This window comes from Gouania willdenowi, chromosome 11 (assembly GCF_900634775.1).
Source record: "Gouania willdenowi chromosome 11, fGouWil2.1, whole genome shotgun sequence".
NCBI classification, from domain to species: Eukaryota; Metazoa; Chordata; class Actinopteri; order Blenniiformes; family Gobiesocidae; genus Gouania; species Gouania willdenowi.
The window spans coordinates 6,515,250-6,528,740 of NC_041054.1; the positions used below are offsets into that span (position 1 = coordinate 6,515,250).

Below are 13,491 nucleotides of genomic sequence, written 5' to 3' on the forward strand. Positions count from 1 at the left end.
GTTTAGTTGCTTTTATGGGTAATTGTACTTTTTTGTGTATATTTCTAAATCCGTCATTTTACTTGTACTTAAGTATGTTTTGAAATAAGTAAAGTAATTCAAACGTTAGAAATAATTTTTTGTTTTAAAAAGGTCAACAGACATTGTGAAACTACAAAAAATTAAATGACCAGACAACAATCAAATGAGCATTTCCTTTTCTTTTTTTTTCTTAAAACATTTTATTTACAAATGTTAACTACAATGAGTGCTAAATTATTCAGGTATTCATAAAGGGTAACAGAGTTAATTTATTTCCATGTACCAGTTTTCTACAAGTTCTTAAAAATCTAAGGCTGCTCTGTGTTTTATTGAGCATTTGCAGTTTTTTTTTTTTTTTTTGTCTTGACACATCTTATTTATTATGAGTGCAAAATTTTCTAGGTGTTTAAAGGAAACAAGCTTAACATGTTCCCATGCACCAGTATTCTAAAAGTTATTGAAAAAAGTAAACTATATGGAATTTGCTGGTTAAAAAAAAAAACCCTGTCTTATTACTGAAGGGACATTTGTTTTACTTTTATGGTTTTTTTATTTAAGTACATTTAGTAGCATGTACTTGTTTACATTCACCAGAGTTTTTTATTTTTTTATTTAAGTATTTATACTTTTACTTGAGTACTGAAGACTAGTACTTTTTCCACCGGTGTTTTTACTTTACGCCTCTGATTACTGTTTGGGGCGCGCTCCACACTTTGCGGATTACATTAATGAGGCGTAGGCATAAATGTACTCGTTTTCATTGGTGGTTCTGTCTGTCAGTCAAACTCATTCTATTATTTGATTCGCTCATAGATCGAAAGCTCGGCCTATCGGAGCTCTTGGGTTTGTGGTAGGTGGTCACGAGTGCTTTGGCCACGCCCCTCACAGCAGTCCCCGCCCCTTTCCACCGGTTACAGTGCTGAGGTGGATTGACTGTTGCAGCTCCGAGATGTGGCGCATGAGTGTAGGTCCCGTGATGTGACTTCTGCTGCTGCTCCACAAAGCTACGGTACCCCGTTCAACAACGCGTCCAACCCGGTGGGGGAGGGGAACCTGAATACTGGATAACCGAGTACAAGAAGAGAGGATACCGATAAGTGGGAGTGTTTAACACCAGAGTGTGGCAGGGAGACGAGCCCAACAGCCGACGCGGCTTCTTCGCGCAGAAATGGCGGAGCACCACGCAGCCAGCGACGGCAAGCACAAAGCGTCCACCGCCAACACCAATGCCGGCGGCGGCTCGGTGCACTGCCGACCCGGCGCCGGGGGTGCAGGGGGAGGAAAAGGAGGCCTGTCTGGCGGGCTGACACAGCCAGCTGGGTGGCAGTCCTTGCTGTCGTTTAGTATTCTCTTTCTGGCCTGCCTGGCGGGATTCAGCTCCAGACTTTTCGCTGTGATCCGGTTCGAGAGCATCATTCACGAGTTTGATCCATGGTGAGTGTCAGATACACACGTGATTACAATGCATCAAATCTCACATCTGAAAAAGCAACTTTACTTGTCATGTTTCACTTTTACCTAGTTTGAGGACCGAAGTTCAGTTTTTATATCAATTTATAATAGAAATGTAGATTCACTTTTGGTTTGTAGCAACGAAATGCAACTCACTGATGTCTTAAAATGCCTGCGTGCAGCCTTTTTTCTGTGATATTTCCTGACACCATTGAGGATATAAAAATATCGGCACACACACTTATGAATGGTTGATGCTGTGGAGTTGAATAAAACTCACTGTACTGGTTCAACCAACCAGGCTCTTTGTTTCAAACCCAGTTCTGCATTAGATTACTGTATTGTCCTTTTGAGACAATGTCACAGGGGTGAGACACTCCTTTCTGCAAGTGTCATGTGTCTCTACTTGCTTTATAACCCAGCTTTTTTTGCAGTACAAATGACAAATAAGCGGTGCTTTTAAAATGATCTAGGTTTTCAGCAGGTTTTACATGACTGCCCTGCCATGTTCAAACAAAAAACTCGTATACACACATTGGATAAGGCTTCTTTTGGTTTTTAGCTGCAGACTTTCCTCTGATCTTCTTGGGATGAACTCCTTAAACTCATGTCCTGCCAACAAGATCATGTCATGTAAACAGAAATACTCTGCTTTAAACAGTTTTGCATGGCCTGGTTGTTGCACAAGTAGTATAATAATAATCCCATTTATTTTGTGTCATGTCAGTGCTTAATAAGTTAGCGGCAGCCATATAATCAAAGCAGAGCAAATTACAATGAGGCAGGTGCTAAGGCAGCAGAATAGTGACATTTAAATGAGATGATCGTAGTAGCACCGAGTCTGATTAACCTCCCGTAGAAGAATAATTGGGCTTTACAAGCTTGATATATTTAATATGAATATATAAATGCCATTCACGTTACTATTTGTCAGACTGCCTTTGGTGAGTAAAAATGAATGGCAAGTCTTTCTACCAATTTATTATGTTGAGTAAACCTTGACATGACTTAACTTAATGATATACTGTTTTATTTCAAACAAATGCAATATTACAATAAACAAAATATTTGATGCAATTGATTTCCGTCCAGAAAAAAGTAAAACAAAGCAATAATGACATATATTACTGCGTAAACTTACTTTTTTGTGTTCGAAAAGGAGTGCTTGGAAGTATAAACTTATTACCCACCCCTTTTCCTACATTACAGGAACAAATAATCCATTTTCACAATATGGGTGTTAATGCTCCTTGGCTTGGTTGCCAACCGCTGTAAAACAACACAGAAGAATTTTCAGAATCTTGTTTTCCAACCATTGCTGCTGTTAATAAACTCATTTCGGCTCATCTTTATATGATTTTGATTAAATCACACAAAAATTGTTCCAGAATCTTACTCCAAAAGCTTTTCTTTGTTGTCCACACACTCCAAGACCTGAAATGAATTTTGCTGGTAATCATTTTTTCTTGGACTTAAGTACAACTGGAATAATTTAAAAACAACTAAATCTGCAAATTTGAGTGACTTGAGTTACTACCTTTACTTTCACATACAATGCAGAGTGTTTTTCCTCCAAGTGCTGAAGCATATTTGGTTTACTGCCTGATTTTCTTAGATGTACTGTGTGTATATATGTATTTATTTGTAACCAAAAGCATCACGCTTGGCTGACTTCAACAGCTCTTCTTCCTCAATGCTTTAGTTCGTTCGGGATTGTGACAAAACTCCATCTGTAACTGCATAAAGCAACGCAAGGTGGTGACAAGCGGTTCTAGTGTGTTTGTTTTGAAGGTGCTACTAACTGGTAGTGAATGTTTGTACCGTAAATAATTGTTATTTGGAGTTTGAGTTTTTGACATTTGACTCCACTGATTGCTAGTGATGCATTAGTACTTTTAATCGCTGTGAAACAGAAACTGGTGTAACGTTTATCGTAAAATGTTTAAACCAGAGAAGAAATGACTCAGGCTTTTGAAAAATGCATTCTGCTGGTCAGACTGGATTTGTTATTCCAGGCCTTTCATGTCATCACCACAGTACCCACACACATACTCACTTATACCCGCACAAGTATTCTTTATTTCTTTTTAAAAAGCTTACTACTCTGTAAGAAAAATCACCTCACCTGGGAATGTTACTGGATCTATTACCGTTGATGGATTTTTTTTGTGCATTGTCAGGAGTAGAACACAGAACTTTATTGTATGTTTTCTGAATTGCTGTCTAGTATGATAGTGTAAGTAAACATGTGACATCACATCGCATTGAGTTAAGAAATTATATGCTGTCTGAGCGTGGTGTAACTAATTTAATATTCCAAGAGAAATTCAGATCAGGTGAGGTGTCTGGTTTATGTTCAGAAAGCCAAAGCTCTTAATGTCATTGTTATAACAACAGAACTGACTCTTTACTTTAGAATGCAACAAATCTGGTTTGTCATCTCAGCCAAAGGATTCTTCATCTTTATAAAGTTGTTTTTACAGGAGCACCATCGGAACGATCTTAGATATAGTCAAAGACACTGAGTGGAGTGCATGAATAGTTTAGTGCCAGATTTAACTCGAACTTCAGGCAAAACTGGTTTTCGCTATAAAAAGCTTGTCATCACTTACTAATCCCCACTCTACACTTGCCAAGAACTGTTTTATTTCACTGTCTTTTTTTCATTTCATATTTCTTTGACGGTTTTGAGAATTTTCGGCTCCGATTTTCAATTTCGGGGTTTATCTATTTCCGTGTTTTGTTTCCATTTCGTCGTCTTTTCCCGTAGTTAGAGCTTTGATATTGTTATAGATTAAAATGCGCAACGCAAATAAAGTTAAAGCTCAACCTTTCTCTTTCAGAGAAGTTTGCAAGTACCGTAGTACGGTCGCTATTACAGAAAGAAGACAGATGTAGAGAAACTATGGGTTTATTTAGCTCTTGACGGCCTGTAAATATAACACAAAAGAAAATCTTAAAAACCAACAAAAGTATAATTTAAATTTAATAGACCTACAGTTTCTAAATAAATTTATATATACATTAAGTATGGAGAATACTAACTACAGCTTGCGGGCAATTTTGGCCCATGGAATAAAGTTTTTTTTTGGGGCATTCTTGGCTAAATTGAGGGCAAAGTGGCCCTCACAAACTTCTAACATTGATTGAACTTCCCGAACTCGCACCAAACATGCTAAATAGGATTAATATTCAACTATTGTCAGTAATTTTACTTTCAGAACGTGACTTGCATTTTTTCCATACGTTTTCTGTGATCACAGAAAATCAGAGGCCCCTACAAGTATTGGTGCCCCAATTTGCATCTTGTGTAAACTCTTTCTCTACAATAATAACACTAACATGGGAGAAATGGTCTTCTGGGGGCATGGCTGTTTTAACACTGTTTTAAACATTTGATGAAGGTTTATTCAATGTTACCTCAAGTTACAGTTCTCTATTAATGGTGCTCCGATCGATCGGCCACTGATCATTATCGGCCGATCTCCGTGGAAAAGTATGTGATCGGCGTTCGCCGATCAATGCCTTACATTGCCAATCACAAACACTGATCACCTGTCCTGTAGCTCATACTTTGCAGCCGGCAGAGGCTCTGTGTGCAGAGTAGTGTCCCCTCCCCCTTTCCTTCACACTGCGCAGGTGCGCAGCGGCAAACCACAACAACAAACATGTCTGCCATGTGGAGCTTTTATAAGATCTGTGAGAGTGATGTAAAGTTTGCATCCTGCAACACATGCAATGAAAAAATACCTCGTGGGGGAAGCACGTTAAAAGGCTTCAACACAACAAACTTGATCTGGCATTTGAAGAACGAACACTTGACGGAGTATGGTGAATTTTCGAGGCTCACGGCAGACAAAGAAAAACCACAGTTAACGCAGCCCACGCTTGGCAACACTCGTCCGTATGAGCGTGACAGTCAGAAGGCTAAGCAAATAACCAGGAAAATAATTGAATTCATCGGACTAGATGACCAGCCTTTGTCAGTGGTGGAGGACACCGGGTTCCGCCGACTACTCTCTCACTTGGAGCCCCGCTACATGCTACCGGGTCGTAAATGTTTCACAGACGTAGCCCTGCCAGAGCGTGGATGAACACAGGAATAGACTCATGACCGAAAAAGCAGAGATGCTCCTCTTTATTAAAAAGAATCTTCCCACAATGCTTCTCAACAAATCATAGACATTAGGCATGTGGAAATGCTGTTTAAGATATTTTTCTGTTCAAAGAAAACGCACTTTACGTTCAGTTGTGCTATTTTTCTGTTTCAAGGCCTTTAATACCATATTTATGTTATTTAAGTGACAAATGGGCTATTTTTTTATTTTTATGTTTTTACATACGAAGCAACAGACCCATTATATTATTTATTTTAAAAATAGTAAGAAAAGTAAGCACTAAGTAGTTTTTATTTTTTTTATTTTGACAAGGCACAACAGAGTTTGCCAAGTTATGTTCTCAGGCATTTTGATTTAGCAACTTATGATAGTTTATTTGAATTCAATCTGCATTTGACTTTGAATGTATCCTTTGTTACTTGACATGTTGTAAGATATACTTTTATTTATTTGATTTTCTGCACTATTCAGCCTGTTGAGAGCTTTAATGTTTTCAATCTGTTAAAGATTGTGTTACTGATAGCAGGTCATTTTAAGCGTTTTTTTTTCAGTTGCTGCATTGTCCCTGCAAGGTTTTAGTATTTTTTCTTTTGAAAAAGTAAAAACATGCTTTTCTCTAAATCAAAGTGATTTTATGGTTCTTTTTTCCAAACCGTCTAGCCGGTAGCACTCATCATACTACAATGCAAAATTTACAGCCAATCCATGTGATCGGTATCGGTGATCGCTAGGGATGTAACGATTAATCGTAAGGCAGTTAAAAATCGATTCATAGGTACCACGGTTCACATCGATGCTCTGAAAATTGAATCGCAGTACTTTTTTTAAACAGCAGAGGGCGCTATATATAAATCCTTCCAGAAGTGGGCGTGACGGGCGGAATCTGCTACTATTTTCTTTCTGGCCGCCATTTACTGTTAAACATGCTCATTAAATGATTCTTTACTCCTTTAGCACCGAAAGAATATCTGTAATATTACGTGAATATCTGTAAAAGTCACGTTTTTCTATTAGCTCTGTCTGCTAGCATAGCTTCTCTTCTTCACTGGTGGAATAACTGCATCCCAACCGACCACTGGGTTACCAGTGCCCTCTGCTGGTCTAAACAAATATCTGACGTAAATACAGTAAAATGACTGTTTTTTTTTTTGTTTGTTTTTTTAAAGTCCAATTGTTAAGACACAAAATACATTTTCAGTTGCACTTTTAAAAAGAAAAAGAACTATTATGCAGTTTTGAATTGTTTACTATAGAATCAGAATTTAAATTAATAGGTTTCTTCTTCATTTGTATTATTCCTTTATGTATTTCATTGAAGATTTATTTTTAGTTAAATTGCATCATTTTGCATAGTTTATCAAGGGATTCTTTTGACAATGAAAAATAAAAGGAAAATAGTACAGTATTTTCCCCAAAAAAATAAAGGAATATTTTTCTGTCATTTGTCAACATTCCCATTTTGTAAAATAAATCGTGAGAAAATCGTATCGTGAACCCAGTATCGTGAATCGAATCGTTTCGGGAGTTGAGTGAATCATTACATCCCTAGTGATCGCCAACGATCGGCTCTTTGGCTGATCGGTATCGGTGATCGGCAGCATAAAACCTGATCGGAGCATCCCTATTCTCTATAGTTGCTTATTGGGATGAGTATAACTAGGGATGCATCAAAACGAAAATTGGTGGCCGAAGCAGAATAAAATATAAACGCTTTGCCAAATACTGAATATCAAATGCGGTTGTTAAGTTTTTCACAATTTTTTTTTTTTTTTTTATAGTGCATAAATAGCCTAGAATACATTTTAAGATGTGTTTTTAAAGAAAGTAAACGTGTTATTCCACATTTTGTTAAAGGTCAGCTCCAAACGGGCGAGTTGGATTTTGCCCACGTTGGCAGGTGACATCACCTAACATGCCTCCTAGAATGTGAGCTCCTCCCCCTCCAACTATCCAACAGCTAAAACAATACTGTGCTTTAATATAGAATATATTATACCATATTGCCATATATGTAAATGCAAACTGCACTACTGGACGCCCAAACTGCACTACTTTTTCTGCTGCCGATCATGTTGGGAGTCACTGCTTGGCGCCACGAACCCATTGCTTACACACATCAGCTGTTGGCGTGCTAATGCTACACTAGCCTATGCAGCGAGACTTTATGTTTATGGATTCATGGCTCACAGTGCTAACAACAAACTCGGTTGTGGAATTGGACAGCTTCCAACTTTTACGCGGTGATGGACGACGGAGAGCGGTAAGCAGAAAGGAGAGAGTCTGGCTGTGTTTGTGTGCGGAAAGGAGGAGCTGCTGCTGTGCTCCTGCAGCAACGCGCACACACTTTTCCAACTCAAAATCACTGCACGTTGTTTGATTGCGTCATACTATTCTGCCTTGCTTTTAACTCCTTAAACCGAAAGCCGAATGTGGCTTTTTCTGCAATATTCGGCCATCGAATATTCGGTGCATCCTAAAGTATAACTTTTTGTATATGCCGTAGTTGATATTAGGTTGGTAAGTTTCTGAATTGTGAGTAAAGAAATGCATGTAATTTCTAATCCAGAGGCCAGATCTGGTCTGATACGTGTGACATTGCAATTCCAGGATTATTCTGCACTGTCAGTGTCAAACGGGTAGACTGGGCTCTGCCTGGCTGCACAGTCATCCCTTTAATTCCCTCTCATGCGCTGGTGTCCAATCACGCCGCAAAAGATGATGCATGCATTTTTTTAATTTTCAAGGACAGGTGCTCTGTCTTTTTCAGGGTGACACTTACCTCCACAGGTTGGTGGTTAATTTAATAGTATTTTGTAGCCAAGGGCCAAGATATAAGGCAATAAAAGTGTCCAGATCAGTTCAGAGGGGGCTTGATCCTGCATTGAAGCGGAACATTTTTAATATGCGAGTATTAAAATGGCTATACCTATATATGGAAAGATTTAGAAGTATGTCTCATAAAAGATTAACCAAATAAATTCCCACTCTTGAGTCTTATAACATATACCTGTCCTGTAGTCATTACTCAACCCCCAGTGCAATCCAGATCAGCTTTCTCAGAAACTCTGCCCTACATTCCAATAATCAACTCTCGGGAGGAATTGTTCAGCATGTGTGACGAGGACAGCCGGTTTGTGTTGATTGCCAATGAACCTGACCATGCTCAGGGAGAGAATACAGAAAGGAAAATTATTCAAATGTGTGTCTTGTTTTTTTTTTTTGCAACTCTGAAATAGGATGTGTGTTTTTTAAGCATACACTCCGTCTGATTTAACTTCTTCACGCCTTGTGACAACATAAGAAATGCAGACACACTCAGCGTTCTCACCATCTGACTATTTCGGATGCTACTATTGTTTTTCAATTACTCACAGCTGACCAATAGATAAACAAGACACCACTATTCACTAAACAAGATTATATTAACATGTCATAAGACAATAATATGACAATATAAGCTGTTTCTGTTTTGTAGCTGAACTGATGATGTTTTTCTCAGCCTCTTATTTTTGTGCCCAGGCACTGGTTTGATGGCACTTGGGTGTGATTGCTACGTCTTAAGTTTAGTTGGGCTCTAGCTACCAGATGGATCTCTCTTCAACCATGACGATTATTTTTTTCCTCAAGCATCAAGGATTTTCTATCTGGTCACTGGTGTTTCCCTGGAGAAGATCTGCCCCTTCTCTTGAAACTGTCTATATATATATGTATGTGTGTGTGTGTGTATGTAGATAGATGTGGGTGTGTATATATATATATATATATGTATATACATATTTGTGCGAAAGGGAAGTATTTTTATAACTGTTATATAATCATGTTTGGACTCTCTCCCGTCAGTGCACTGAGAAGAAGAAGCCTTTGTCAGGCACAAGATGAGTTGGATGGTCACGTGTGGTGTACTACGACAGACTTTTGCTCTGGCAGTGAAAATTATGCCATTTCATCTGGCTGGAGCTTGCCTCAAAGTCAAGGTGGACACGCGCTCGCCCATTGTTACTGTATATATCAAGGCCGAGTTATCTAGTTCATTATTTTAATCGTTCGATTAACTATTGATATCCTAACCCTAGAAAAAATTTCAGGGTTTAGTTACTCTTTAAAAGGCATGACTACCAGTTTCCCACAGTTTAAAGGAATTACTAATGATGAACAGGGTTCTCACCCCAAATTTTTCACAGCATAGGGTGATCGAGCGAGCACCACCGGCGCAGAAAATTTTGAAATTTATAAATTTCAGAGGGCCAAAGTTAGTGAAGTAAAGCCAACTACTACTTTAAAGCTAAAAGTTTTTTGTTGAATTGGTGAAGGGTCATGATGAATGTACGTAATTAGTTAGTTATGCTTGGTATTGTAGGGCCCTATAAAATTCATTTTATTTTTTTCCAAAATTTTTCCACTTCAATTTTTTAAATTCCGTTTTCTTTTGTAGAAATATTAATCATTTTTTAAAGAAAATATTAGTTTTTAACTCCTGTAAGGAAACAAAATAAATACTAAAAAAACCCCAAAAAAACTAATTATTAAACAAAAATGTATGTCCAAAATAAAGTAAGATACAATTAAAAGGTAGATGTCAGTTGTAGTGACATAGATTATTCTGAATGCTCCTTTTTAATTATTTATATGTCACATAAAGATGTATGAGAACAGCATTGTGTCACCCAATTTCTCTCAGGGATCAATGAGTTACTGAATCTGAGCAGATTTATTGATTGTTTTGATCAACTTAGTTTAAAATAACCTAATTTAAATTATCTTATCTTCTGTAGCTCTGATGAGATGTTGTTAGAATCTAACATTCTAATAACGTTGCTCCAACGGACTTTTATTTTGTAAACCGGAAGTTCCCATTGAGACGGTTGTACTTGAGGTAGCTTCCTGATTGTGAATGTGTACCTATGTGATGCTACACGCTACGTCCTGGTTGAAGCACACTGTTTGTATTGGACAGTAATTACGGTTACAAAGTGGATAATCACACAGGCAACAACGGGGGCAGCTAACTGGCGGCAGGGGTCCTTCTGGTTCTCAGGTAAAGACGGGAGCATCCGCGCAAATCCCAAATAGACTGTAATGCTAATGTATGCGTTTCCCGGTTATGTTGATTAAAAAGAGAGTTAAAACATCCCATGTGCAACTGGAAGTCCCTTTTTTTGTCCAAGTGTGTGACAATTATTACGACAGTACCGATTGAAAAAAGAAAATTCCCATATGTTGCTGAAAACTTAACGTAGGGGCTGACATTACTCCGTAGAGGAGCAAAATTACAATGTCAGGAGCTCAGCAGTGCTGACCTGATGGGTTAAAAGCCGTTGCACTTGTTTGTAGCCCTACCAGGTTCATGGCCAGCATGTTGGTGCACTAGACTACAGCAAAGATTAAAAAAAAAAGCCATAGTCTGTTTCCACCTGAAGTAATTGTCTTGTTTTATCTTTCGGCAATGACCTTTCCAGCATAGCACTCGCTAACATTCACACATTGTGTTCTACTCGAAACATCCTCGAAACAGTCCTAAAGTATAAAATGTCAGCGTTTCATGACAAACCAAACAAAAAAATCAATAAAAAAAATACCTTATTATGAACTATCAAATGTCACTTTGATATCAATGAACTCAACAGAAAAGCAATATTATTGTATTTGCAGCTGTGAAAAGGAACTTGCCCCACATGCTTTTATCAAAGCCTGGCAAAATGTGTTGTCGTCCCCTCTTCACATTCATTCATTTTCCTACCCTGTCATCTTATTCCCAGATAAGATAACATGGCCTGAACCCCAGAGTAAACTAGGCCATCTGAGGAACAGCTGCTGGCACAGCAACATATGAGCCTGAGCTGCACTGAGGAGGGGAAAAAGGAGAACATGTTGAGCTCTCAACTCGACATTTGGCCAAAGCTATGATCCTGACTAACTGTCTTACAGCTCATAGAATATTCCCATTGCTATGATGTTCTCGAAGAAGCTAGACAAGATGCTAATCCCAAATCAGAACGGCATGTTTACTCATACTTAAACTTTGGTAGAGATTTGCTGAGAAATGACTGACGTTTCTGTGAATACCCTTTTATTAAGAGATAAAGGCAGCAATTTGATATAACTACAGAAATACCTTTTACTTGAAATATCGTCTCAACTTGTTTTTATTTCATTGGATCATCTTTTGATGTCTTATAATCCATGGACCAAAATTTTGTTGATGGGTTTTTTTATAATTACATTCAAACTTCAGAGAAACAAAAGCAAATGAAAAAATATAGCTTTGCTTGTTTTTTGTATTTAATCCAACAAATGGAAAATGCAATAGAAAAGTTTGGAAAAATGTCTTGTTTTCGCTTGTAATTATTTTTTAGCTTTGACTCCCTCACTCTTTCTCCCACAGATTGGTTTCTATCGATCGTTTAGAACCTCATATCTAAGCAAACACAGCCAATTACATTTTTTAATCGCCTTTGTGTAAAATAAAACTTCTTTTTAAGTTAATTCATTTGCTGAGACTCTGTCTTGTTGCTCGTGTGAGACAGAGCGACACATCTGCTTCAGGCTTATGCAGATAAGTTGACATCGGCAGACATAAGGAACTACTATTAAAGATCAGTGCTGTATTTTTATTCTCTACAAGTGTTTGTTAAAAAAAGGCATATTCTTGGTTTTAATTTTATCTTGAATATGCAATTCAAACACTTAAACTTTGTCTGATTAAGTTTTTCCTCCTTACTTCCTCCATAGTAAGATCATCTGCAATGTGAATAAAGCTTAAAGGGATGCATTCTATGCTTTTTAGCTTGCTCTTGCAGTCAATCCATCATGGAGATAATGCCAAGCATAGACCACATAAAAGGAAGAAGTAATTGGTAATGCTTTCACAGCCATTGTCCTTGTGTTGGACCTCATTTTACCTCTTTGCCATTGTGCCCGCTAGTATGGTTCATAAAGTGTTGGCAAGACTGCTATATAAAAGATTATGGTCAGCAGACTGCAGGTCGAACAAATACAATATCTACGCGACAAGCTCTGCACAATTGGAGATGCACCATGTCTTTGTACTCGCCTCATCAGGAAGTGTTTGACGAAATTGAATGACTACCTGTTTAACTCTGAATTTTGCTTCTCTTTCATTGTTGTAATGTTTTGTGCGTTGTATTTTTTCCACTTCAATTTCTTATCACTTCTTTTAGTTTTAACCCACCCAGCAAAATATGGTTGAAAAGACATTGAAATGTCACATGTCTAAACAACGTAAAAATTTGGTAGAAAAGTGAAAGGTAATGTAATACCTAACTGTGGGAACCTTTAGTCAACTTGTACTGGGATCAGTACAAGTTCACTAAAGGTTCCCACAGTTAGGTATTACAGGTATTTTTGGTTTATGTTTGAAATTTTTACAATACCTTCTCTTCTTATTTTTTGGCTAATCGGTCCAAATTAGGCAAAATAAAAGAGTTAAAATTATTGAGCTACTTACCCCAATTACTATTTTTGGGCCATACTTGGACCAAGTTGAATGGTCCAATAACAACCCAATTTCTACGACTACAATTGGGCTAAAATTGGACTACGTTGGACGATTTAATAACAACCCAATTTCACCATTGGTAATTGGGCTAAAATTGACCAAGTTGGACAATCCAATGACAACTAAATTTCAATGAGTATATTAGGGCTAAATTTTGACAAATGTTGAGTCAACATTGGGATAGACCGATATGGATTTTTTTTCCATCAGCCTTAGCCGATGACTAATACGGACTGCCGATTTTCTTGAGCCGATATTTGGAGCCGAAACTACTCGATTTACGTACATCATAAAAATTACACAATGATGCTAACAAATGGTACGAGTCTCAATTTTTAAAAAAGGAACATTTCTTGAAATTAACAAAAGTGAGGTAGAACAAGT

At 37.7% G+C, this 13,491-nt stretch overlaps 1 protein-coding gene across 1 annotated transcript in view; it reads left to right on the forward strand.

The window, feature by feature from the left end:
• The first annotated feature begins 935 nt into the window (after positions 1 to 935).
• LOC114472113 (dolichyl-diphosphooligosaccharide--protein glycosyltransferase subunit STT3B) overlaps positions 936 to 13,491 on the forward strand; it is a 117,923-nt gene continuing 105,367 nt past the window's right edge. Inside the window, exon 1 of the mRNA XM_028461222.1 lies at positions 936 to 1,455. Coding sequence (XP_028317023.1) covers positions 1,190 to 1,455 — 266 coding nt within the window. The 5' untranslated portion in view covers positions 936 to 1,189. The remainder of the gene's footprint in view (positions 1,456 to 13,491) is intronic.